This window comes from Natator depressus, chromosome 14 (genome assembly GCF_965152275.1).
Source record: "Natator depressus isolate rNatDep1 chromosome 14, rNatDep2.hap1, whole genome shotgun sequence".
In the NCBI taxonomy this organism is placed as follows: domain Eukaryota; kingdom Metazoa; phylum Chordata; order Testudines; family Cheloniidae; genus Natator; species Natator depressus.
The window spans coordinates 13626599-13652856 of NC_134247.1; the positions used below are offsets into that span (position 1 = coordinate 13626599).

At 48.2% G+C, this 26258-nt stretch overlaps 2 protein-coding genes across 3 annotated transcripts in view; one reads left to right on the top strand and one right to left on the bottom strand.

Annotated features, from left to right (window-relative positions):
• ACSF2 (acyl-CoA synthetase family member 2) overlaps window positions 1-26258 on the bottom strand; it is a 54061-nt gene that overhangs the window by 15133 nt on the left and 12670 nt on the right. Inside the window, exons 3-10 of one of the 2 annotated variants that reach the window (XM_074972200.1) lie at window positions 25217-25345; window positions 24118-24171; window positions 20149-20267; window positions 19430-19592; window positions 18873-18968; window positions 18321-18469; window positions 17728-17819; window positions 16691-16767 (exon numbers count right to left, since the gene is read on the bottom strand). In XM_074972200.1, coding sequence (XP_074828301.1) covers window positions 16691-16767; window positions 17728-17819; window positions 18321-18469; window positions 18873-18968; window positions 19430-19592; window positions 20149-20267; window positions 24118-24171; window positions 25217-25345 — 879 coding nt within the window. The remainder of the gene's footprint in view (window positions 1-16690; window positions 16768-17727; window positions 17820-18320; window positions 18470-18872; window positions 18969-19429; window positions 19593-20148; window positions 20268-24117; window positions 24172-25216; window positions 25346-26258) is intronic. The other variant, XM_074972201.1, reaches the window with a different exon arrangement.
• On the top strand, window positions 1657-15047 carry CHAD (chondroadherin). The gene is made up of 4 exons (XM_074970833.1): window positions 1657-2500; window positions 7526-7689; window positions 7912-8057; window positions 14193-15047. The coding sequence occupies exons 1-3, from the start codon at window positions 1721-1723 to the stop codon at window positions 8051-8053; spliced, it is 1086 nt and encodes a 361-aa protein (XP_074826934.1). The 5' UTR covers window positions 1657-1720; the 3' UTR covers window positions 8054-8057; window positions 14193-15047.

A 26258-nucleotide genomic window follows, 5' to 3' on the forward strand; every position in this document is an offset into this window, starting at 1 on the left:
AAATAAATAGCCCCATTAAAATGTTCATCTGCAAAACAGAGGCTTGGATGCTGTCAGCCAGTTTGCATAACACCCTCTGGAGCATGCTCAGGAGGGATGGCTAATTCCACATCTCAACAATGGAAAAACCCAGAGATCCCTGTGAATAAGTCAGTCTCTGTGTCCTAAGTCAGCCCTTGGATTTCCTCCCTTTCTTGAGACTGTCTCGCCTCCATAAACACTCCGTCGGGGCTTTGTAGCCAGCTTCAGAGGTGGAAGCCTCAACAAGCTCCCAGTTATGTGCTCGGCTCTCAGTTGTTTGCTACTGCCAGGAACTGGCTAGAAACCAGCTCAAAATGTTCCATTTACCACCTCCACACCACAATTCCTCCCCTGATCTCTCCCCTCTCACACTCAGAAAGGGAGAGAGACCTAGAGATCCTACCTTCTTCCCTTAATTCCCCTCCAAGGGGAGAGCAAGGGGCACCCTCCAGATCTTTAATCCACCTCCTTGTTGCTATTCTTTGTAATCCCTTAACCTGACCAAAGCACCCAGCCCCACTTCCTGTGATGCCATTAGCCTGATGTGACATGAGCCCCTTCACCAAAGTCCGAGCCATCATGTCTTCCCCTCTCCCCTACCTCTGTCTCAGAAGCCCCAGGTGCTACCTGAAAACCACACTGCACCTTAGCTACTGCTCCCCAGGGTATCACAGCATCGGGGTCACAACCCCATTATTCCATTCTGGCTACAGTTCTCCCTAACGGGACATCAGCCAGTCTCTGTCCCCACCACATCATGGAGGTCTCAACTGCTGCCCCATCACCAAACGGCAGGGTGTCTGTCCCCCATAGCTCACGCCGCCAGAGTCTTTCCCCACTACCATATCACCATGGGGCTAGCTGCCCTTCAGTCCCAGGCTGGTCAGACTGCGACTAGCTCAGCAGGAACTAGGTTTCTCCCCACCTCATCTTTCTCTGACCATGACAGATCCTGAAGTCCTCATCCATTATTAGCATTACAGTAGCACCCACAATACACCCGGAGCTGTCCATACACTGAACCTACCCCCAATTGCTCCCAATCTCACTCAATCCTCGCACAGGAAATAAGTGGGAGATGGACAGAATAAGGATGCCAGGGTTTGTCCCTATATGACAACAGGGTTCCTCCCTATCTTTAAAGCCTCTGAAAATAGTTCAAGATTCCACCCATGTTAAAATGTCACCAGTAAACACCTGGAAAACATCAGTACAGGAGAGGTGGGCCCTGTACCAGTTAATGGTCCCTGCCATACCCCCTGAGCCTGGCACTGAAGGGGGACATGTTCTGTGTCCTCTATCCCTGGACTTGGTTCTCCATCTCTGAGTCACCGAGGGTTTTAATCACCACCTGCTTCAGTGGGGAGCGAAGAGATCCCCCCCAAAAGGCAGATGCACACGCTGTTTTCCCTGCCCATTTACCTCCCTGTCCCATGGGGAAAACTGCTCCAGCCTGCTGTCTGCAGCACAGCAGTGGAGGTTTGAAGAAGCCCAAAGGGGTTAAAGTCACACTGAACTCCCAAAGTCAGTCGTTTCCAAGTCAGAGTCTGGCTGCTGCCTGCGGTTTGTGGGAAGGGATTTCGTTTTTTAATAACAGCATTATAAATAGGGCTGTGTTCAGCTTGCTGCAGACTCTCACTCGCTCGTCTCCCTCCTCCTGCCGCTGCTCTTCCCTCCTACACGGATCCCTGTGCTGGCCATGGACCGGTCAGCCTTCTTCCTCAGCCTCCTCAGCTTGCTGGTGTGCCTCCCCCGCCTCCTCCAGGCATGCCCCTCGAGCTGCCACTGCCACGGAGGAGAGCTCCAGCACGTCATCTGCGACAACGTCGGGCTGAAGAAGATCCCCAAGGTGTCCGAGCAAACGCGGCTCCTCAATCTGCAGAGGAACAACTTCCCCGTCCTGCCGACCAACGCCTTCAGGGAGATGAAAGGGCTTGTGTCCCTCCACCTCCAGCATTCCCAGATCAAGGAGATCTCCAGCGGCGCCTTCCGGGGGCTGAAGCAGCTTGTCTACCTTTACCTGTCCAATAACGATATCAGCGTCATCAAGATGGGTGCCTTCGACGACCTGTCAGAGCTCACGTACCTGTACATGGACCACAACAAGATCTCGGACCTGCCCAAGGGGCTCCTCTCCCCACTCATTAATCTCTTCATCCTGCAGCTGGGCAGCAACAAGATCCGAGAGCTGAGATCGGGGGCCTTCAGCGGTGCTAAGGACCTGCGCTGGCTCTACCTCTCTGACAACTCCCTCTCCTCCGTCCAGCCCGGGGCCCTGGACGACGTGGAAAACCTAGCTGTCTTCCATTTGGATAAGAACCAGCTGAGCACTTACCCAGTGGCTGCAATGAGCAAGCTGAGGGTAGTGGAGGACCTGAAGCTTTCTCACAACCCCATGAAGGTCATTCCCGACTATGCCTTCCAGTCCTTCGGGCGCTACATGGAGACACTCAGTCTGGACAACATGGGCCTGGAAAAGGTAGGTTCCTTTCCACCCTCCCTCCCCTTTCAAATTGAAACGTAGGGCCTGGTTCTCTTCTCACTTACAATGCAGTCACGCTTCTGTCCTGATCCACATGGGTCTGAGGAAAAGGAGACTCAGGGTCACAGTTTCGGCAGAAGGGTGAAGGGTTCACTAGCAATTAAAAAAGGCACCTGAACCTTTGAACATCCACGTGATGAATAAAAACAAGAGGACCCCCTCCTCTTGTGCTATGGGACACTAAGCTCTCCTGGGCTCACTGCGCCCAGCGGAAGGGTGGTGGGGCCCAGCTCCAATGGGAAATGTATTCTGGTGCTCTTAAATAAATGAGCAAAGACCTCCCAGCCTTGGGTGGTGGGGTGAGGGAAATGAGAGGCAAGGGGCTGCCCCGTGCTCAAACTGGCAGGACACAGTGGACTGGTAGAGCTGAACTGCCCTGTCTCCTGAGCTGCAGCCTGGGTATCTGCTGTCGGTTCAAAGTGTCAGGGGGAGGAGATTCCTCCAGAAGCATTATGAATAGCAGCAGTTTCTTCCTAGTGCAGTGCAGACAGGTACCCAGTGCACACATGTCCATCTTCTACCTTTTTTTTAAAAAAAACTTCCAACTTTACACTCTATAAAGAAAGGTTTGTCTATTGATGAGCTCTCAAGAGAAACTCTTGCAGCCTTTTACAAAGAAGCCCTGTTTCTACCCAGAGAGCAGGAGGGATATTCAGGTAACCCAGCAAAATACTCCTCTTCTTCTCATGGAAAAAGTCAGGGCCACGGGTAGGAGCATCACGCTGAAGGAGCTACTTGCAACAGGACCCCTGGAATACCAGGCAGTAAAGGCACATATCCAGCTCAGGAAGGACAGCACCTCAAAGCAGCAATGTCCCACATTGCTCTGTTGGGATGCAACAGGATGATGAAAGAGCAGCTCACAGCATCCCAAGATGCTGTGCCAAGAAGCACAGGGATGGAGCGTATCCACGGGAAATAGGATAGCACCTCACAGCAAGGCAGTACCCCATCATCTGGTGCAGAGGGATGGAGAACATCCCAGTGAAAAAGATGAGCGCCTTCTAGCAACACGGAGCCAGCATCATACTGTGCTGGGGTGTGCAGAGCATCTGCATTCAGAAGGACACAACCCAACAGCAGCAGAGAGCTGCCCGACGGTGTTGGGAGTTAGAGAACATCCACGTTACAAAGGCAATACAGCATCCCAGAATGCCAAGCTAGGAAGCTGGAATTTATCCAGGTTGAGGAGGACAGTATCTATAGCAGCACAGCGTCCCTTCGTCGATATCTCAGCTCTTTCCTATTCTCGAGATTACAGTCCCCATACGGATTGGTGTAATCAAGCTCATTCACCTGGAAATTATCTGCTGACACATCTATGGAAGGACTCCACAGATGACGAGCATGTCATCCTTCAGTGATGCTGCCATGTCACTACTGGGGGCATCAACTCAGATTCTATCTGGTTTCATCACGCATAAATCAGAAGATACAGATTAAATGTGAAACTAGATGCAGAGACACCAGAGACAAGATGAGATTTAATGAGTCCAAGATGTTGGGATGCTCAACAGATGCAAGTGCTCTTTATACCGTCAAGGAATTAGCTGAACAAACTGGAAGTCTATGAATTCAGTCTAGCTATGCAGTGACCTTGTTAATCTGGAGAACAGTACCTTGGGCATGAGAATGGAATTTTACAGCAAACAGATGTGGATTCAGTTCTTCCATCTGTTTGATCAATAGGTTGCTAGCTAGAGATGAAGGGTTTAGTCATTGCTGACTTACGGGCGTGCATTGCCTGAAGTCCATAGAGTTATATTCACTCTCACCAGTAGTGAACTTGCTCAGTGGATCGATGGTAGTTCTTTGTTATGTGTATTATCTCGTGCTGCATTGCTGTTTTAACGGGGTTGTCTCGGTATAATTCTGCACATTGACTGTCCCTCATCTTTCATACTTTTTGCCATCATTTTAACAACATTCCAATATAAAAAACTACCTCTGATATCATCTCACATCTCCTGTAGCTTCTTTCAGATTGGAGAGATCCAACCACATGTTACTGGTGGACAAGCTGCACAGAAGAACCATTTCATCCACCAATGCAGTCCCTTCTGGGGTGGAACACAGCAGCTGTTTCACAGTGCACACACCACTCCCTTTGTATGCAAAAGTGGAAAACAATGCCAGATTCAACCTAAACTGCAGGAGGGGTTTAGCTAGGCAGAACAGAATTATACAAATTAGCCAAGACACGAGGGTTAACACCGCTAGCTTTGCAAAAAAGTGCTCTTGACACTTTAAGGACTTACTAGTGGTCAGTAATCGACAGGAACTTTGTTTGAGGTCTCATATGAAATATGGCACTTCCTGCAGCCAAGTGCCCTCATAACAAAGTCTGGACCATTTGATTAGTACAACCGAGAGAGGCGTGCCACCAGATGATCATTCCCATTTCACTATGAACACGGTCAGCCATGGTTGCTCCAGGGTTTTCATTTTTTCACTCTAAAGGTATGTCTACACTGCAGCAGAGGAGCAACTGCACCCATGTGTAGACACACCCGAGCTAGCTTTGATCTAGCTAACTTGAATAACAGTAGCAGTGAAGTCGTGGCAAGGCATGCTGTATGAGCCCACCTGGGACCCTGGGTAATTATTTGAGCAGTTAGCCCATGCTGCTATGGCTTTGCTATTGGTTTTTGAGCTAGCTAGATCAAAGCTAGCTTGGGTACCTCTACACGTGCTGCAGCCACACCTCTGATTGCAGCCTAGACACACAAATTAGTTTTCTCCTCACGCTTGCCAAAGGCCTTGTATCCGTATGACCCATGTGATCCATATGTATGTATGTGAGTCTCCCTGGACACAGTGGCCAGGTGATGGTGGTATTTAAAGTATGCAATGGTGATAATATCTGTGTTCGCAAAAAGAAAAGGAGTACTTGTGGCACCTTAGAGACTAACCAATTTATTTGAGCGTGAGCTTGTAGCTCACGAAAGCTCATGCTCAAATAAATTGGTTAGTCTCTAAGGTGCCACAAGTACTCCTTTTCTTTTTGCGAATACAGACTAACACGGCTGTTACTCTGAATATCTGTGTTGCAGCCATTCCCCCCCCCCCCCGCAAATACCATTCTCAGCTCCTCTTCTCTGATAGGGTTGAATTCTTCTGTGTGGTTTCAAAATTCTATAGCCACTCAGATGTGCGAAACTGTTCCAGATGAGAATCCCTGTCACTGTTGCAATTAACATCATCATTGTCACACCAGAAAAGAAAGAGGTCTTAAACAATTTTGCAACTCTAGTAATGGGAAGTCCTCTCACATGCATGGAAACAAAGAGACCTGACTCTTCTCCGAAGCTTTAAACAAAGATATTATGATACCCATTTCTAACAGGGCTCAGGACCATATTAGCTATGTGCCCCCCAAAAAGTGAACAATAATCATCTTGCATCTACATAAGGACCTTCATCTTGAAGGATCCCAAAGTGCTTGAAGCTCCGGGATAAAGCACAGCAGCTGTTTAACAACACACGGCAGCATTACAAAACAATTGGAACAGGAAGTGAAGTAGAATGCCATAGTAGATTGAAACCGCAGGGGGAATTTACGTGGTCAGAACGGAATTACGCAAACTGGAATTTGGCCAGGACACTGGTGTCAAACACCCCTGCTGCACAAAGCACCGGAAGTGGTCAGGACCTTGGTTTCACATCTCATCAGAGAGACAGCACTGGCAGCAGCATAGTAGAACCCGCTGGGATTTATTCTGTGCTGAACCATAGGGGGCTGTCACCTGCTGACTTCCCAAGACTACTCGCTGCAGGACTTCGGAGGTCTCTTATACAAGCACTAATCCAACCCGATGCTGCTTGGTTTGTAAGATCTCCCAGGTTTGCAGCCTGAGATGGCATAGCTGCAGGAGCTGGGACACACACTGAGAGGACATGTCTGAGGAGTGATCAGTGAGACATGAAAATACACAGATGGGTATTTGACACAGAGCTTTCTGGTGGACCGATGGATGCGTCTCTGGAGATAACAAATCTGTTTTCTCCCCTCCCCACGGTTCTGAAAAGAACAGGAAAGGGGGGGGGAAGAAAAAAAGTTTGTTATTGCTAAGAGAAGCACCCATGCAGTCAACAGTTTCCTCTGTAACCAATGGGCTGCAGGGAAGTTTGTGCTGATGGGTTTGCATTTTACACAAATTCTTCCAAACTAAGTGCCTATGGACAAGTAGGATTGGGGTGGGGAGAAGGGGAGATGGCTAACAGGAGGTGCACAATTGCCAATTTTCTCTCTCTGGCACACGCATTTTACTCTCAGTGCGTGAAGGGGGCTATATTTTAAAGCCTGCCCATAGGTCATGAACAGACAGACTTGCAAACAACCCATTAGGGAGGGGAGGGAGAGAGAGAGAGAGGTGAGGAGACCAAGGCACTGGAAGCCTGCCCTGCTGCATCTACAGCGCTCTGAAGCCAAGTGTAACTTTCCACTCAGAGCCCACGGGGCACTGCCAAAGCCTACAGGCCCTTCAGACTCCACAAACACTCCCTCCATCAACAGTTCCATGAGCCGGAATGCAACAGGGACTGGGAGGAATTCCAGCCCTGGAAAGGTTTGTACCCAGGGAATGTCTCGGCCCATTTAGAGAGGAGGAGCATGCTTTAGAAACAAATGGGACTGGCCTGACCTCAGCTTTTCTTTGGGCTATATGGAGGGGCCTGTGGAAGGCAAGGAGCAAATGGGGAGGGGCTTGGGCTTTAGCCACCCTGTGGTGAGAGGAACTAAAATCCATCACTGAAAAAGAAAAACACCTTCCATGCTTCTGCCTCCTGAATCCCTCCAGGGGGCCATGGAGGAAATTCCTTGCTCCTTACCCTCTCCCACTCTCTCCAGCCCCGCTGCTGTCACTAAGAGCCATGAACACAGGCGGCCTGGAAGAGAAAGGAATGGAGAACATCCCCCACTCGCCCGAGTCACAGCGATCCGCATCTCCCCTTGTGCTTTAGTTTTCAGATAAAGCATTTGCTGGAGTGACCACACTGAAGACTGTTCACATCGAGAACAACAGACTTAACCAGCTACCTGGGAACTTCCCGTTCAGCAGCCTGGAGAACCTCACCCTGTCCAATAATCCTTGGCACTGCTCCTGTCAGCTAGCAGCTCTGCGCAAGTAAGAGACACTCACTTCTCTCTCTCCCCTACCCAATCTGGTGCCCACTGACCAGGTCCAGGGGGAAGGTCCCGGTTAGTTGTGCCCGGTGAGCAGGAAGAGGCAATACCAATAACTTGACACTTGGTCAGTAATGCAGTTTCCGGTCTCCTCTGGCAGCCCACGTGAGCAGTAGTCTGTCCCCTTCTGAAGCGTAGGGGTTTTCTGTTTGTCCTTCCCCAGGTGGTTAGAGTCCAGCCGCTCCCGCCCTGATGCGGTTTGTGCCTCACCATCTCAGTACCGAGGGCAGCAGATAAGAGACACCGCCGCACTCCGCAGCTGCAAACTTCCCACCAGGAGGCCCAGGAAAGGAAACCGCCATTAAACAGGTAAGAAGCTTTTCACAACCACACCCTGTTCTTCTTCCTTCTCCTTCCATCTCACACAGACTCAAACCAAGTCCTGGTCCCCCTGAAGTCCATGGGAGTTTTACCCTGGACTTCCCTGAGACGAAGGATCACCTCCAAAACAGTTAATCCATTTACCTGCCACGACCTAAATGTATAGGTTATAAAGCCAGAAGGGATCATTTTAATCATCTAGTCTGACCTCCTGTATAATAGGCCAGAGAACTCTCCTGGGCTAATTCCTGTTGGAAATAGAGAAAATCTTTTAGAAAAACATCCAACCTTGATTTAAAACATTTCCAGTGATGGAGAATCTCCCACAACTCTTAGTATATTGTTCCAATGGTTAATTACCATCATTGTTGACAAATTGTGCCTCATTTCTAGTCTGAATTTGTCTAGCTTCAACTTCCAGCCATAGGATCTTGTTGTACCTTTGTGAGCTAGATTGAAGAGCCCTTTACTGCCAAAGTTTTGTTCACCATGTAGGTACTTACAGACAGATCAAGTCACCCCTTAATCTTCCCTCTGGTAAGATAAATAGAATACACGCCTTAATCTCTCACTACGGTAGAAGCTCAGAGTTACGAACACCTCAGGAACGGAGATTGTTCATAACCCTGAAATGTTTTTAACTCTGAACAAAACATTCTGATTGTTCCTTCAAAAGTTTACAACTGAACATTGACTTCATACAGCTTTGAAACTTTACGATGCAGAAGAAAAATGCTGCTTTTATCCATTTTAATTTAAATGAAACAAGAACAGAAACAGTTTCCTTACCTTGTCAAATCTTTTTTTAAACTTTCTCTTTATTGTTTTACTAGTTTACGTTTAACGCAGTACTGTACAGTATGTGCTTTTTTTTTTTTTTTTTTTGGTCTCTGATGCTACCTGATTACGTGCTTCCGGTTCCAAATGAGGTGTGCGGTTGACCGGTCAGTTCATACCTCTGGTGTTCATAACTCTGAGATTCTACTATAGAAGGCATGTTTTCCAATCCTTTAATCATTCTTGTGGCTCTTCTCTGAACCTTCTCAAATTTATCTGCATCCTTCTTGAACCGTGGACAGCAGAACTGGACACAGTATTCTCGCAGCAATTGCACCAGTGCCAAATACAGACTTACTATAACCTCCCTACTCCTGCTCCAGATTCCTTTTATACATACAAAGATCACTGTAGCTCTTTTGGCTACAGCATCAGACTAGGAGCTCATGTTCAACTGGTTATCCACCATGACCCCCAAGTCCTTTTCAAAGACACTGCTTTCCAGGATAGAGTCCCCCATCCTGTAAGTGTGGCCTACATTCTTTGTTCCTAGATGTATGACTTTAGGTTTGGCCACATTAAAGCACGTATTGTTTGCTTGCACCCCACTTATCAACCAATGCAGATTGCTCTGTATCAGTGACCTGTCCTTCATTATTTACCACTCCCCCAATCTGTGTGCAATCATCTGCAAACATAAAATTATTGCTGATGAAGTTTTCTTCCAGCTCATTGATGAAAACGTTAGCATAGGGCCAAGAACTGATCCCTGCAGGATCCCACTAGAAACACACTCACTTGAAAATGATTTCCCCATTTACACTTACATTTTGAGATCTATTATTTGGCAAGTTTTTAATCTATTGTGTGCCATATTAATTTTGTATCCTTCTAGGGTTTTTTTAAACAAAATGTCACGTGGTACACTAATTTACATGCCTTACAAAAGTTTTAAGTCTATTTCATCAATACCATGACTTCTATCAACCAAACTTGTGATCTCAAAAAGAGATATCAAGTTAGTTTGATGGGATCTATTTTCCATAAATCCATAATTCCATTGACTGGCACTAATTACCTTCCTTTAATTCGTTATTGATCAAGTCCCATATCTGCCATTCCATTACTTTGCTTTGGATTGATGTCAAGCTGACAGGCCTAGAATTACCTGGGTCATCCTGTTTACCCTTTTGAAATATTGGCACAACTTTAGCTTTCTTCCAGTCCTCTGGAACTTCCCCTGTTTTCCAAGACTTACTGTTAATCAACATACATGGTCTAGAGAGCACCACAACCAGCTGTCTGAGAACTCCTGGATGAAAGTTATCTGGACCAGCTGATTCCAAAATGTCTAGCTTTAGTAGCTGCTTTTTAACTTTCTCCCAAATTACTGTTGGAATGGGAATTGTTTCATCATCTATATCATCTAGCTTTTCCCCAAATATGGAACGAATATTTGTTGAACACTTCTGTCTTTTCTGCATTATCATTGACAATTTACCATTTCCATTTAGTAACAGGCCAATATCACTGCTAGGATTCTTTTGCTCCTAATATACTTACATTCCTTAACTCTGCTGGCCATAGAGTTCACCTTCTGTCCTTTTGCTTGCCTTATCAATTTTCTACAATTCCTACCTTTTGATTTATATTCATAACTATCAACTTCCCTTTTCTTCCATTTGGCTTGGGTGTACATAATTATTTTTATAGCTGCTTTCACTTCCCCTCTAAGCCAGGCTAGTTTTTTAACCAGTGTAGCCTTCTTTATTAAATGTGGCTTTTGGGGTATCTTGTAAAATGGTCTCAAACAATTCCTAATCATCATTCACATTTTTCTGTTCAAATTCTCTCTCTCAGCTGATTTGGCTCATAATTGTTTTATGAAACTGGTCCTTTTGAAGAACCAAGTATATGGGTTTGGACTTTATTCTACTTGCACATAACAAATGTGAACAAATCATGATAATTTGTGCCTAAGCTACCATTAATTTTTAGTTACATGATCCATTTCTCTTTGTCTGTCAAGACGAGGTCGAATATAGAACTCCCCCTGGTTGGATGCAACACTTTTTGAGGCAGAAAACTGTCATCTGTAACATTTAGAAATTCGGAGGACATTTTAGTTCTGTCAGATCTGCAACAGGTCATCAGATTGAGGACCCCGTCGATAATGCAGTTTCCCCACCATATACAATACAGATAAGTGCTTAAGGAGCCTGCCATCCTTTTCTCTAGTGTGATTTACAGCAGACACCAACTAGTACCCCTTCCTATGCATTATCTGTTAGGACACTGATTTATTAGCATTCAAGACCATTACCTTCCAAGCTGTCAGTGACTCAGAGACAGGTAATGCCATTTTTGACAGAATGCTGCTCCCCTTCCCGTTTCGCCCACTCAAGCCTTTCTTAATAGGTTATGACCATTGATTTTTACGTTCTAATAATGTGACTCCTCCCCTCAGGTTACAGTAATACCAACTAGGTCAAATTTATGCTCACAACTGAGCAATTCCAATTCCTCTAGTTTAATACCTAGCTCCAGCCTTGGTGTAGAATAATTTAGCAATTTCTTCTCTTCACGTCCTTTGGTGACTTGATTAATTTTGTTCTCAACAGCTTGATTTTCTGCTAGATGAGTGCTCATTTGTTCCCTCTTTTCACCCTTCTCTTGTAGTTTAACGCCCTCCCCTCCCATTAGGCTGGCTCCCTTCAAGAGTCTTCATTGCCCTGGCAACAGTGGATGACACCACAGCCTCTGAGATTGCAGCCTTCTAGAGCCGTGATGGGAATTCTTTCCTGAGCGGCTGTGATGGTGTCAGCTCCACAGAGCAAAAGCAGGCTCTCAAATACAGGCCTTGGAGGGCAAGTAAAGGTGAAATATCTATTTAGGGTATGTCTACGCAGCAAAGAAAAACCCGTGGCTGGCCTCTGCCAGCCAACTCGGTCTCACAGGGCTTGGGCTGTAGGGTTATTTCATTGCTGTGTAGACTTCTGGGCTTGGGCTGGAGCCCAAGCTCTAGGACCCAAGCCCAGAAGGCTACACAGCAATGAAACAGCCCCACAGTCCAAGCCCCGCATCGGCTGGCACAGGCCAGCTGCAGGTTTTTCTTTGCTGTGTAGACATACCCTTAAACGGTATCAATGGAGTCAAACTAGGGATGGATTTAGCCCACAGTCTTGTCTTGACTAGGGATCATAAGCCTTTTATTTTTCTAAAGTTTCCCAGTTTTCTTCCCAAAAGGCCTTTCTGGGGGAAGTGGATGGGACAGGGGATTGGGGATGGGACACTCAACCATTAGCCTCTGTCAGATGTGGGCAAGGTGGGTAATGACCAAAAAATCATTGCCATCAGACAGCTGGGCAGTGGGCTCTATGCAATACGCTGGTGGCCACAGTGTAGTTTTCAGTGGAACACCATCCATGACCCCACCTGCATTCTTGCTGGCACTCTCAGTAAAGAAGCCAGTGACTGCTTGGGCTGCAGAGCCCGAGCTACTCTCATATCCTAGCAAAGGTCTCTCCAGCTCAGCTTTGAAACCCATTGGCAGGGCACAGTGGGGAAAGGTGGCACCACGGCCACCCATCTTGTACCTGGTTCAGTATCTAAGCAGAAGACTTGGCTCTCCTGGGGTCCGCTCAGGACCTCGTTTATTTATTTAAAGCACTGATTTAAAAACAAGGCCTTGTGCCCTGGAACATGGTGTCCTGCTGAGCCCAGAGCTGTGCCCCAGATAAGGGAGAGCGGAGACAACAAATGGGTTTTGAATCAGAAGGTTGGTGCAGGAGGTAGGAAGGTAAGAGCAGGGAGGAGAAAGAGAGAAGGTGACACAGGAGATAGGGTTGCCTGGGCCCTAAGCAAAGATCCTGTTGATCCTCAGTCTGGACACTGAATATGCAAATACATCACAGACCCATCTCCCTCTGTTGAAAGCTGCTGAGTGTATTATCTTAAGGATTCAGAAAACCAAGAACCTCACCAACGTTTTACTGTGCCCTCTTGCACCTCATAGGCTGCTCAGCGTTTTGTTTGTCTGACGGCCTGATCCAAAGCCCACTGAAGTCACTGGAAGAATTCCCATTGATTTCTACGGGGCTTTGGATCAGGCTCTAAGTTTGTAAGCTGTGTGGACAGGGACCTTTTCTTTTTTGATTTGTAACATGCTGGGCACCTTTACGGCACTGTTTAAGTAATAGTGACAACCACTTTTACTGCTCTAACAGAAGAAGTAGGGAGCAGCCACTTGTGGCTCTCCGATTCCCAGTTCACCAGGCCCAAACTTTGTTTTCTACATCCATGGCTAAAGAGATGGTGAAAACAAAGCTGTATGTCCTGAGTGCCAGAGGAGATACCAGCTCTTCTACCCCTTCCCGGAGCGATGCCATTTCTCCTGGTCGGCTGGCAGATGTTATTGATTACAGATGCAAATACCAGCCATTCCAGGCAGGGCTGGTAGACTTCCGCACTGGAAGTGGAAACTTTACTTTTCTAAACCACAGTGCTTAACTTAGTGTATGTAGGAGACTCTCCCTTCTCGGGCAGGAAGAGGAGAAAGCCAAACCCCCATTCCAGAGCCCTCCTCCAGAAGGGTGGAATAACAAAACGACGATGATAATAATACTTTGCCTTGAGATCCTCACATGGAGGGTGCTCTACAAAAGCAATTTCCCAACATCAGTGAACTGATTCTCACAACTCGTGAGTCAGAGAATTTATCCCTGTTGTACAGATGTGAAAACGAAATACCTTCAAGCTAGGCACACAGATATATCCTAAGGCACCTAATTAAGTGTCCTGATCTTTACAAGGGTCAAATACCTACAGTTTCCCCTGCTTGCACTGAGAGTTGTTCTCAGCACCTCTGAGAGGCAAGTCACTTATTGAGATGCCCATATATACTGATTTAAGGTGTAATCTCTATGAATGACTTGTGCCTTTTAGGTGCCCAACTTGAAACATTTTAAGAGGGTCTGATTTTCAGAGGGAAGGTGCTCTGAGAATCAGGCTTCTTTGCAGTGTCTCAGCCCAGGCACCCAAAATCACTTGTTGCTTTTGAAAATCTAGGCCTCAGGTGTGTGTGTGCAGGCAGCCAAGTTTGAAATTTTAGGTAAGTTACTTAAGAGTCGCACAGCAAAATAGTGGAAGAGCCAGGATCACAGAACCCATCGGCCTGGTGTCCAGTGGAAACTGGGGTTGTTTGGCACCTCTGAAAAGGAAGTCAGGTGTCTCCTGACTCACAGTTGTGTATGCCATTCATGAGACCATGAAAAAGCCTCAAGTCCCTGGATCTGCTTAAAAAACCTTTTAACATAGATTCATTTTCTCCCTCCTCTGCCCTAACAGGCCCTGGTATGGCTTGTCCAGGTGACTGGCCGCTTCAACCAATCAGAAAACTACTGACTCCATCCAAGTCCACCCATAAGCTTCTACCATCTGTCAAGAGACATTTCTGATGTATCTGATCACCTCTAGCCTCCTCACAATCCTCGCCTATCTGCTGACTGGAGGATGGAATCCAACTTTTCAATCTTTTCCAACATCTATGTATTTTAAAAGAGGCATTTTTTAAACTAAACTATGCATGACAATGCTAACACAAGCTAACCTAGATCCTGCCCGTAAAACACAGTCATCTTCCCAGAGGCAACCTAAACCCATGTCCCTGATTATCCTGTTTGTCTCCATCTTTCTCCTTCCAGTGGGATGCAAGTGAATAGAAAGCCATAAGGGTTCCTCCCTCCCCCGGCCCCTGACTGCTCCAGGAGGAAAGCCATCCCACCTCAACTCATGCAGACAGAAACCTCCTCCTACCTGAGGAGGTGATCCCTGCAGGTCAGGGCAGAGGACCACAGGTGAAGCAATGTTCAGGGTTCAGTGGACCTGGAGAGTGAGTTTCCCTTACAGTCCAGCAGGGGATGATCTCTCTAGGTCAGGCTGAGGTCTGCTAGTGTTGGGGAACCTCAACATTGAAATAGCTTAGAGATTGGATTCTCTTCTCACCCCGCAGGAAGGTGGTCTCACAAAGTACCTACACATGTAAGGGGATCAGCCTATATCCGTATCAGCCTATATCTGGGGAGCGATCTTGCTCTCCAGTCCTCCTCCTCTTCTCCCCACCCCTAACCCAGAAAGCCTAGCGGGAGAAGAAGATGACTATGGTTTATCGTCATGGATTTTACAATACCACAATTTCAACTTAACTGCATTTTTTTATCTAAAGATTTATATAACTATATATAAATATATATATATTTATTCCTCTGTAACTGAGTGTAAATGACTCTTAGGAGGATGAAAACTCCTCTTACTCTTATATAGAAAACAAACTGTATATTTTCTTATGTACATCTTCTGTATAAAGCTCTCGCTGCAAAGATGCACTCAGCAGGTTTCCAAGTTTCTGCCTGAGGCCTGGTGACTCATGCTGCAAACTGGGTGTGAGTCCAGCTACACAGCTCAATCCAGACCCTAGTCCCCCTTTATCCTGCCTGAAGGTTCAGAACAAAGTCGTTTTAAAGAAAATGGTTTTATTAGCAGCCCTACTACTGTGCAGGAAGCGGTGACTCACATGTTCCAAGTATTGGCCACCTTGTAATAATGGTGGGGAACATCGTGGGAGGCCACGTATAGGCCTGCTGTAAAGTAAATGCCTGCCACCCCATTGAAGTTCATGGAGTTAGGCCACAGCTGAGTTTGGCCCCTGGTGTTTTAAACTCAGCCCTGACAGCTTCACACAAGAAGCAAAGCCGCAGAGCTCCCTTGAGACATCACCCTGTTCTAGAACAGTTGCCCCACACTCCCTTCGTGCTGCTCCCTCCTCCCGGAGCACACAGCAGGGCCGACAAAACTCTTGGTATCAGCACGTTCTGAAGCTGCCAGCAATAAGAGCAGAAATCTGACGCCTAGTCTCGTGTGGTTAACCCATCACATCACTTTGTTTCCTCGGCCTTCACAGGCAGCTTGTTACTTCCTTTAAAGCAAAACAACCAAGCTGTGCGCGCTCACTCGCCTTCAAGGACTCCCAGATCTGTTTCTCAAATGGATAATGAGGGTGGGATCTGGGGCCAACTACACAGAAAGAGACAATGCCCCATTACGCTAAACATAGCTGATGCATTTTGCAGTAAACCCCACTGAACAATGGATGGGACCGGGCTGGACATTCAGAACACACCGTTGTTCATGCACAGGAATGAGGGTACACATGCATGCTTAGTGACGGAGTGCAAGTCCTGCTCAGGCACGGTGTGTGTGTGTGTGTGTGTGTGAGAATACACAAGAAGGGCTACAGTGTACATGGCACTGGATCTGACCCTCCACACGCTCAGGTTCAGGGCGTGTGTGCGAATCATGCAGGAGACTGAACATGTGAGTGCCATCCATGCTGGTCAGCCAGGTGTCTTCCTCAGTGTTTATACTTGAGGATTCAGAGACAGCATGCGCAATAGGGAAAAGAGAATTGTCTGCTGCAACCAGAAAATACACAGAGACATGTCCCAGCCTGGGATACGACCCAATGCGGTCACGCTGGGTGCAATGCTCTCCCTTCTCACAGTAGCTGTCCTTGTAGTTTCCTGTGTCCCTCCCCAGATGGGTTGGGCCTCTGATCCCCAGCCCAGTTACTCTACCCTGTACCCCCTTGAAAGGCCAGAAGGCACGAGGCCTCTGCATCCCATCACACATGGACACATTCATTCAGGGAGCCTCCAGTTCCATCGCTCTGTACACAAGTCACACATGCTCAGGTTCCCGAGTCCCACTGGGAGGGTGTGTGTGGGGAGGGTGTGTGTGTGGAAAACACAACCGAGGCAGCCCAGGCCCAAGCATGGAAATCGACTCACCACAATATCCCTCATATTCATCTTGGTCATAATCTTTTTCATGATCTCTGGGGGCACCGGGGACCCTGCAATGACTCCTGGAAGAGAGAAGGCAAGAGGACTACGTTGGAGACTCTTCCCCTGGAAATCCCACTGAGAGGGGTCGGTACAGTTAGATTTAACAGCTGACAAAGCCTTTGGGAGGCACTCGGCAACCTCAGCCCTGTCAGCATGCCTCCCTCCTGACCTGGTCAATAGAACCTATTTCAATGGTGGGACAGCGAAGGGTAGAACACAACCTTCCGGATGAGACTGATATTGCACAAGATGAGAGATTACAATGTCAACTTTCAGCGTAATCAACAGACTTGACAGGGTCAGGCCCCTTCCTCAGATGCGCTACCCAGGTACCTCTCATTCACCCATCGCAGTAGTCTCTGGGTGCTAACGCTGCCCATAAACTCTACATCACTTGCTTCAGCTGTTGCTACAGGAAATTTCTATTATTGATGCTTTGGGAGGGAAAGGAAAGCTCCAATACAAACGATCTGCACATCAGCTACCTAAAAACTTGGGGAGCAATTTTAAACAAGCAGGGAATTTTACATGTAGGAAATTCACTAATCACTGCAGCATTGCCCGTTGTCACCCTGGGGAACGCGTACAAAGTACAGTACACCAGGCGTCTGCTGCCACATGTTGGTGGATGGAGGTATGGAAGTCCAACAAGTACAATCCTTCCAGCATACCCCATCCCCTCTCTGTTTCCATAACACACCACAGCTGGATAACTCTCCCCTAAATGTTCAAGTCATCAGGCCATTGCTCTGAAGAGAGGAGAAGGGTGCTAGAAATAAGGTAATCATGAGCAGAAGATTGTCAAGGTAGGAAAGCACACCATTGAATTAACAGGGCAAAGGAAAGAGCTTGCAACACAAATTTTTCTTCCTCACTAGTGATTTGCTTGCGCAGCCAAGCCCATGAGCGTCTGCCTGTCCAGCTGGCTTCCTTGAGGAGAAGCAGCAGAGGCCAGTTACCGTGGGTGCTGATGTACTTACCTCCCCGGAGAGACGAGAGGTCATAGCTGTCGAACTCGGGCTGGGAGAGCATGTCTATGAACATGGTCGGAGTGCCGTGTAAAAGGGAGCATCTTGAAGGGACAGGAGAGAAAAAGCCAAGCTGCAGAATCAGAGCCTGCGGCAGTAAGGCCTATGTACCCCGCTCCCCACTGCGCCTGGGTCAGGCCTTTGAGCCCGCCGGGCAGGCCTGGGAATAATGGGTTTATCATGCAGCAGCAGCACCTTTGCTTTACAGACTACACCCGGACAGCACCTCGGAAATGCAGCCACCGCTGGGGCGGAGGGGATGGTGGCGGGAGAAGGCGGCTGGTTATGTATAGACACACACACCAGTCACTAATCCAAACAAGGAGAGGCCAGGCCTTCCAGCCAAGAGTCAGCAGTGACCAGGGCAAGTTGGGACCAGGGCAGTGGGGCATTTCACAGGTTCCTGGGCGCAACAGGGCCAGGACTCAGACAAACAAGAGATTATGCCTCTGCCCCAGTGGGGAGGCCAGGGGCAGGAGCTGCCTGCCAGCAGAGCTGAGCTAAGTGACCCCTCCAGGTGACACTCAAGGGCCCTTGATTCTCACTTCTCTTGAGCCACTGCTTCCAGCACAGCTTTCCCCTCAAAGCTCAAGGATGAGAAGATAGCGGGGGCGCCATGCACAGCCATCACCATAGCACCTCCAACGGAGCCCAGGCAGTGGTAGAGGGGTACAGGGAGGGCAGTACGGGATTCCTAAGATCAAGCCAAACAAAGGCAGCAATGAGGAGATAGCCCTTCTGGTCTGTCTGAACCATTCTGATGCCTGGAGTACATGGGCCTAACACAGGGCTCTCCCAGAGCCACTTACACCCACGAGATATGGGGGCTGGATAGCAGGGGGAAGGAACTGCCTGAACTGTCATTGTGCCTCAAACCCAGCCCTGTGGGAGTGCCCTCTGCTGGCACCCCGGCAGCACTACATTTCTCCATACTCCGTCCTTAGGGCTCCTCACTAACAGTGCTCTCAGCACCCCGCACCCACAACTTGGGGGGGGCCTTTCGCTGTGTCTTGCTGGGGAGTCATCTGCCTTCTCCACGTGTTCAGTCCCCCTACGGCCGGAGCACAGCCCATCCCCGGCCAACCGAGGAGACTCACCTGCTGATCGACTCCCAGCCTCAACCCAATCAGGTTTGCATTATTCACAATATTTTTATGAGAGAGGGTGGCCCCTTTGGGGCTCCCAGTTGTGCCCTGAAAGACAGAGAGCATTACGAGATCCTCTTGTACGACCGTCCGTTCAGAGGGACAGCTGCACAGATTCTCTGTGGTGATCCCTCCCCTCCCCGCTCCGCAGATTTCTGTTCTGCTCTTGTCCTTTAGTCTCCCTCCAGACACGGAGGCCTCAGATCCGACAGCCCAACAAATGATATGACACAGAGCAACTGCAGCTGGGATCAGAGCTCCGTGGCACCGAGGCCCGCCCATCTCATCCCTGCTGTCAGCTCCTGGGGTAGTGGCAAGCCATGGGAGTGGTGGAGAAAAGGGGAAAATCCCAGATGACCTCCTAAATCCTATTCTGAAAGGGCCAGGGAAGATGGGACAGTATCCACCCCAAGTGGCCTGGTGTCAAAGGGAGCAGCCTGCTTAGCACTGGCCACAGGGGTCACCGGATCTGGTGTCCATTGCAGGGCAGAGCAGCGTGCGGTACCTACAGAAGTGAACTGGATGTTGACAGGCTCGTTGCAGGACAGAGTCTGCTGGACATCTCGTAACTGCTTCATATGGCTGCTGTCCCCAGCCTGCATCACCTCGCTCATCTGGAACGCGCCAGGCAGCTTGGAGTCTAAGGTGATTACAATTGATAGGTCTGGCAGCCTGAGACAAAGAAAAATACAGTCAGCAACAGCGGAGTCAGGAGGACAGACTGCCTTGGTGCTTGTGTTCTGCTGGGGTTAACCCCTGGGATGGGCCCAAAGGCCCCTGTATCGCCTGGACACAGGAAGCAGGAGCTGATTAAGGTAGCTCACAGGGGTAATGCCATACTGGACTCTTCTTCCTTTCTCCTCTTTGGAATGCAGGTTACGTGGGAGGAGCTGTGTGTAACACAGGGCACTCAGCTCCAGCCCAGGTGGGTCTAAGCGAGATCTCCTCTGTTTGCTGGGGAAGGATAATGGCTGATTCCCAACTGGGACAGGGTGCGGGTCCCAGATGTTATCAGCCACTGATCTGGGGTCTATTTGATGCTCAGATAACAGGGTGATGGGTGCAGCAGGGTATAAAAGCCTAGACAGAGATATTTGTGTGGGACCCCTTTCCCCCTGGGATTATCCACCAGGTTCAATAGTAGGTTTGTCACCCTGCAAGTGTGAGGACCCAGTGCAGGGCACAGCCCTGGGGGACTGCAAGAGGATCTCTGGTGTTTCTCACTCACCTCTTGCTCTTTATTCCCCCTGGACTGGATTTCTCTAGCTCAGGACAAGTTTGCTTCAGGATCTCATAGTATCTCTGGGTTTTAAACTGAGTGGGGAACACCAGGGCCTTACAGCCAACCTGTGTGGGGAGAAAGAGGGAAGTCAGGCTGCAGTGACACCTGCTGCCCAGGGAGTAATGAACAGTCCCTGGAAACCTGACAGCAGGGCATTTGCATTCACTGCTGATGGAAAACCACCACACACACCCTGAGAAACCAAAAGGCAGGAGTTAAACCTTAACACTACCTGGGGCTCTTCCCAGGACTTGTTTGGCTATGAGTGTGTCTTACAACAGCCCCTGTCTAGACTGAGCTTTCAAACCATGTTAGCCCCTTCCTAGAAGGAACCATCCTGTAAGACGGCTTAGAAGCTGGGGCTGGGGACAGCTCCTACACCACACCAGGAGACATTTAAGGAGTCCAACCCTCCTCGTGCCTTGCTGCGCCCATGAGCAACCCTGTTTCCCAGCAGAACGGTGACCCCAAGATCCCAGGCTCACACCCACCTGCAGCGTTGGGTTTAATGTTCAGCATTCTAACATTTTGCCCAGAGCGGACATCCCTGGTGTAGGCAGGTGCAATTCCACAGACTTCAGCAGGGCTGCACCTGCTTACACCAGGCCTGAATTTGGCCCAGAGTACATAAATTGTATGTTCCATTTAACATACCATTTCTGAATCTGATGCTGGCAGGAACAGCCTTCCTGAAGGCGACCCTGCCAGTGAGGGAGCCAGCGTCAGATTGAAAGCCAGTTTACATCCGATTTTAGTATTGGGTTGACAGAGCTTAAAAATGGTCCTGTTTCCCCAGCCGGGACTAGATTCCCCCCTCACTTCCACGGCTTACACTCTCCTGTCGCCCCACTGTCTTCAGCGGTGCTGCTCCTGACTGAGACAGATGTATGTGTGAGAGGAGGCTCAAACCCGTACAGCCACATTGTCAAAGCAGGGAGCAGCGGATGTGCCCAGGAGAATGCAGCTGCACTGCTGTCACACGCTGATCTGCATGTGCAGCTGTGGGTTTCTGTTGCTTCCTGGGCCCTTTGCATTGTGCTGAAACTCTGCAGTTCCTTTTCTGATTCGCTTGAAAACAGGACAAATGTTACCTGTCACCCCAACCTCACCACGTTAAGAGGAGGCCAAGACATGCCAGTTTTAACCAAGAAATTATTTGCATGTACTCTGTGATTTGCAATGGGAGAGAGCAACAATTGCTTTCACTTTCAGACAGGAATCCACCAAAGACCTCATCTATACAAGGAAGTTTGGGGCTTTGTAACTCGGGGTATGTCTACACAGTAAAGAAAAACCCATGGCTGGCCCACGCCAGCTGACTCAGGCTGGTGGTGTAGGTAGACTGCTTGAGCTCTGGGATGCTCCCTCTCCACAGGGTCCTAGAGCCCTTGCCCCAGCCTAAGCCTGGAAGTCTACAAAGCAATGAAACATCCCCACAGCCTGAGCAGGCCAGCCATGGGTGTCTAGTTGCTGTGTAGACATAGCCTTTAACTCCAGGGACACCATGATCAGGGTCCATTTGTCAGGGACAGACAATTCAAGCCACAATACTAATCTGAAAACTCCAAAGCACCTTGTCTGTAAAGGTAGCTATGTGAGGAGAGGAGATGCTGCAGGACGGCCCCTCTTAACAGACACGGCAATGGTTAGCAGTAGATCTTTCTGTAAAGGATCTGCACTGGGAAAGCCATGATCTGTTTGTATTTACAAAGTTCTGGAAATCTGGTGCAGGGAAATGATCGAAGGGAGGAGCAGTTTGGAAAATTGGCTATTTATTATTGTGTGCTGGAGGGAATTATTCTGCAGTGGCAGGAAAAGGATGAGGCTACTGATGGGTTCTGTGATGAATCTATTTAGATAGTCCAAGCCCGTGAGGGAAGGATTTTTGTTTTGCAGATTTCCATTAACAAACAGCAGCAATCTAAGGAGAGAGAAGGCACTGGCAGGAGATGAGGACAGGCAGACAGCCTTAATGTCAAAGCTACAAGGAACAGCCATAAATACCAGGGAACCGTTTCTCCTGCCACAGGATACAAGCGACTCCCACTGAAGTCAAGAGGGCATGTTCTGCTCCTGGCCACCCCTTTGTAAATCCAGATGGATTCCACTGACCTTAATGGAGTCGTTCTGAATTTACACCAGTGTAAATGAGAGCAGAGTCTGACCCAAGGAGACCAAGATAAAAACAAAAGCTAAGTCCTGGAGGAGGAAAGAGAAGCTACTGTTGTCCCTACAGAGCTAATCAGAATGGAAAGCACAAACAAAGCCAGGAGTGGCACAGACAGATGATACAAATAACAGCTGCAGTGAGGCTATGAAAACCCTCCGGTGCCAACACTCAGAGCTAAAGCAGGCCCCAGAATCCAAGCTCTAGAGACCACCTTTCATTCCTCTCTAAATGCAGCTATCTGTTCCCACCCCTCTGCTCAGGGTGGTCATTAAGGAAACTTTGGGGCAGGAACAGACAACCGTTTGGAAAAGTTGTGTCTGACTCTGAAAAGGGGAAGCCACGTTGGTGAGTTTACACACCAGATTTAACAGGATGACAACTTGAGCGACCAAACTGCAGCGCAGGAGCTGACCGTCCAGGGCACTGAGGTGGGAGAAAGATCGCCCAGTGCTGCTGTAAATTCTCCATTTCAATCTTCTGATGGCATAGGGGGTGGACTGGGAAAATCCAGACTGGCATTTTGGTTCCACCTCCTATTGTACTTGGGTTTTAGATTCCCAAACTGAACAAGTTAAAACAGAAGCGCAAGTGGCCCCTTGATCCAGGAAGGATTAATTTTATTCATAAAAGATTCAATAGCTTTAATCCCTCATTATTGGGGATTAGAAACCAGAACGTCTTAGCCACTAATCGTTCCCTTGCATGCTATCATGCAGAGCTGAGGAAGAGTCCCATGCAGCTCTGGAACCAAGGCAGGCATGTGGGGACTTGAAGCATAGCAGCATGGGAACAGATCATAAAACGTGCGGACAGATGTATAAGAGCCAAGCCAGACTGAGCATAGCCCTGGAAAATACATGGTTGGGAGCAAACCTGCAGTGATGGAGGAGGCTGGCACCTCCAGAGGATTTTCCCCTCTCTGGTTTCAAGGGGTTAAATCCTGGCCCCACTGCAGTCAATGGGAGTTCTGCCATTGACTTCAATGGAGCCAGGATTTCACCCTATGATTCTACCATACCTAACCACTGCCACCGTACACACAGAACTAACAGCCCAGCAAGGCTCAAACAAGGGAAGTTCACAGGGGATTCCAGAGTCGGCGGGGCTCCTGCAGTTATTGACAGGGGCCTACTGACAGGGGCAGAGTCAGTGGGATCAGCAGCTGCTTTGTGTTTTCACATTGGCAGAAGCCCAAGAGTGCAGACAAGTGTTAGCTCACAAGCGCCAGCTGAATCAGAACTGACTCTCACCCTGCAGTCACCCCAGCACACAGCTTCTGAATGGATCTGTCACTCCCAATGCTTTATTGTCCAAGGTGAGTAGAACCGACCCTATGCTGGACCCTCGGCACCTGCGTGGTTTCCTCAGCACCAGTCTCGAACCGGCAGCTGGAGACAGAGGGGATGGGACGGAACGCAGGAATCTCTTTGTGGAACAGGTGGGAGGGTAACACAGGGAACAATAATGGAGGAGATTTACTTCTAGGCATTCACACTCAATAGGGCCAATTGCTGCACCGTGGGGCCCCCTGTATACGTGGCCATATGGCCCACACCAGCCCTGTTCACACAGGCTGCCCCAGAAAGATGTTTTTCTGCTGCCTGCATTTCCCAAGAGCCCTCCCTGATCAGAAGTTTTTTTTGCCGGTGCAGTTCCCACGGTTACCCTCTGCCTTTAACATCTCCCTGTTTCAAAACATTTGCGGACAGAATCAAGTGGTGTTACCCGTAAGTGGCCTACAATACCTTCTTGATCACAAACTCCAGCTCCTGGGCCTGATATGCAGGGTTCACAGACACCTAGAATGGGGAAGAGACAGGAGAATTAATCAAGGCTCTGAAAAAGCCTCAAAGACCCCGTCTTTGCTTTGGAGGAAAAAAATCTCAATGAAAACACACTTCCAGCTTCTTCCATGTATAGGACAACCAGGATTAGGATAACAACCCAAATTTCATGTTAACCAGGGAAGCCCATTTATCCCCATTTTTACATATAGGGCCTGGAAGTAAAATGACTCGCACAAGGTCAAATGACAAGTCAACAGCAAATCTGGAAATAAAATCCAGGCCCCCTGACTCCTAGCTCATGCTCAGCCCACTACACCATAGTAATTCACATTTCTAGGGACAACCAAAATCCTTTCTGGATAACACAAAGAGTGAAAACTTCACTATCGCATATAGCACACCATAGAAGTTTTGGCCCCCAGTGCTGAGCTGAGCCATCAAATTTAGACTTTTGGTAGCCCACTAAGTTAAACCCATCTATTTACCCTGTCTAACATTATATCTTTTGAGCGCCACCACAGCAGGTTATGCTGTACAAAACTTCCAGGAAGACACAGTGCAGGCCTTGCCCCATCATGTCTTATAATGTAAACAAGACAAAGCCCTAATGGTGCTATCGGTGATGGCTGAATCTCAAGGGCGGGTGGGGCAGACATCTTAGCATATATATTTTTAAATGGTCACTTTCTGCAAAGGATTTTCATCCGGAGGCACCACCGAAAGTATTAAGGGGGGATTTTAATACTGGTTGCTTCTTTGGGGGCACCAGGAATAGATATAAAAATGCATAGCCTCCCTATACATTCCCTCATGCCATCAACACTTGTAAATTATGTCCCAGGGAAGCTGGTCTCACCAGCTTGACGTTTTGCTTTTCTGGGTAATGGAGGGTCAGACTAATGAGGACTGAATGGACCTTGCATGACATCTGCTCCCATTCTTCACCTCAGTTCCCTTACCCAGCACATTATTCAATTTCTCCAAGATCTCCAGGCTTCCCCTTTGTCTCCCCCTCACCCTAAAAAATCCAAGCACCTAGACAGACAAGTCTCCTTACCAGGATGATTCCTGCCTGGGCTGTTGCAAATTGCATTAGAACCCACTCATACTTGTTGGGACCCCACATGCCCAGCCGATCTCCCTTCTTCAAGCCAATAGCCAGAAGTCCAGCTGCTGCCTGGTCCACCTGCAAAACACATACGACACCAGATCGGGAGAGAAGGCGCATCAGGGCATTTCAATCTCTCGTGTGCTAACTTGAAGGCAGCTGAGCTTCATTTTAGCCCCCAGTTTAGGAAACTGATATCAAACGTTATGCAGCACTACTGCACAGTCTGGCAGCTTACTGCTTGGCGCTGTTCGTTTTATAGACGGCCATGCCTAGTGGACTTACAAAGAACAGATCACCCACACTTATCTGGTGACTGATGGCACGTGAGGCACAAACTCAGAACACATGTACAAAGGCAGCTGGGAATCTGGTATATTGGACATGTACAGGCAACATCATTCCTGTGCAGCCAAGGCCTATGCACCCTGTAACTCCTACATAGCCCTCAAAATAGGACTTATATAGTGCTGCTGGATCCATGTACAGAGTGAATTTTAATCACACAGGCCTTATTGCTTACTTCTGAAATAATTTGGATTAAGAACGCAATTTAATGAGAAGTCTGACTCGTCTCAGGTTTGAACCCTATCCACATGAGTCAAAACCCAGGCATTATATTAAGATCATCATTTATCTTGCATAATGGCAAATGCATTTCAGGTGGGGTTGGACATACACTGTCCAACGTCCTCAGTAATGTTTCATTAACTTTCTGACATTCTCTCCTTCTAGTGTTTCCAGATGAGCTGGATTTCAGTCCACATAACTGCTTATAAAATCTCTTTGTAGGGTTCTTTGTTTAAGAAATGGGTATTTTCCAGATGAGCCAGTAAATATTTTAAAAATTAGTGAGTTCTGCAAATAGAGTTTATTCTTGTAAATTAACAAAACTCTAGCAAATCTACAAAAAGCAATACGTGAACACCTTGGATTATCAAGACCATCCATCACATCTAGGATCATACAGCAAATCTAGTGGAAATTCCCT

Coding starts and splice junctions, on each gene's coding strand:
- CHAD (XM_074970833.1), top strand. CDS start 1,721: ATGGACCGGTCAGCCTTCTTCCTCAGCCTCCTCAGCTTGCTGGTGTGC. Junction 2,501..7,525: donor ACAACATGGGCCTGGAAAAG/GTAGGTTCCTTT, acceptor CTTGTGCTTTAG/TTTTCAGATAAAGCATTTGC. Junction 7,690..7,911: donor CAGCTAGCAGCTCTGCGCAA/GTAAGAGACACT, acceptor GTCCTTCCCCAG/GTGGTTAGAGTCCAGCCGCT.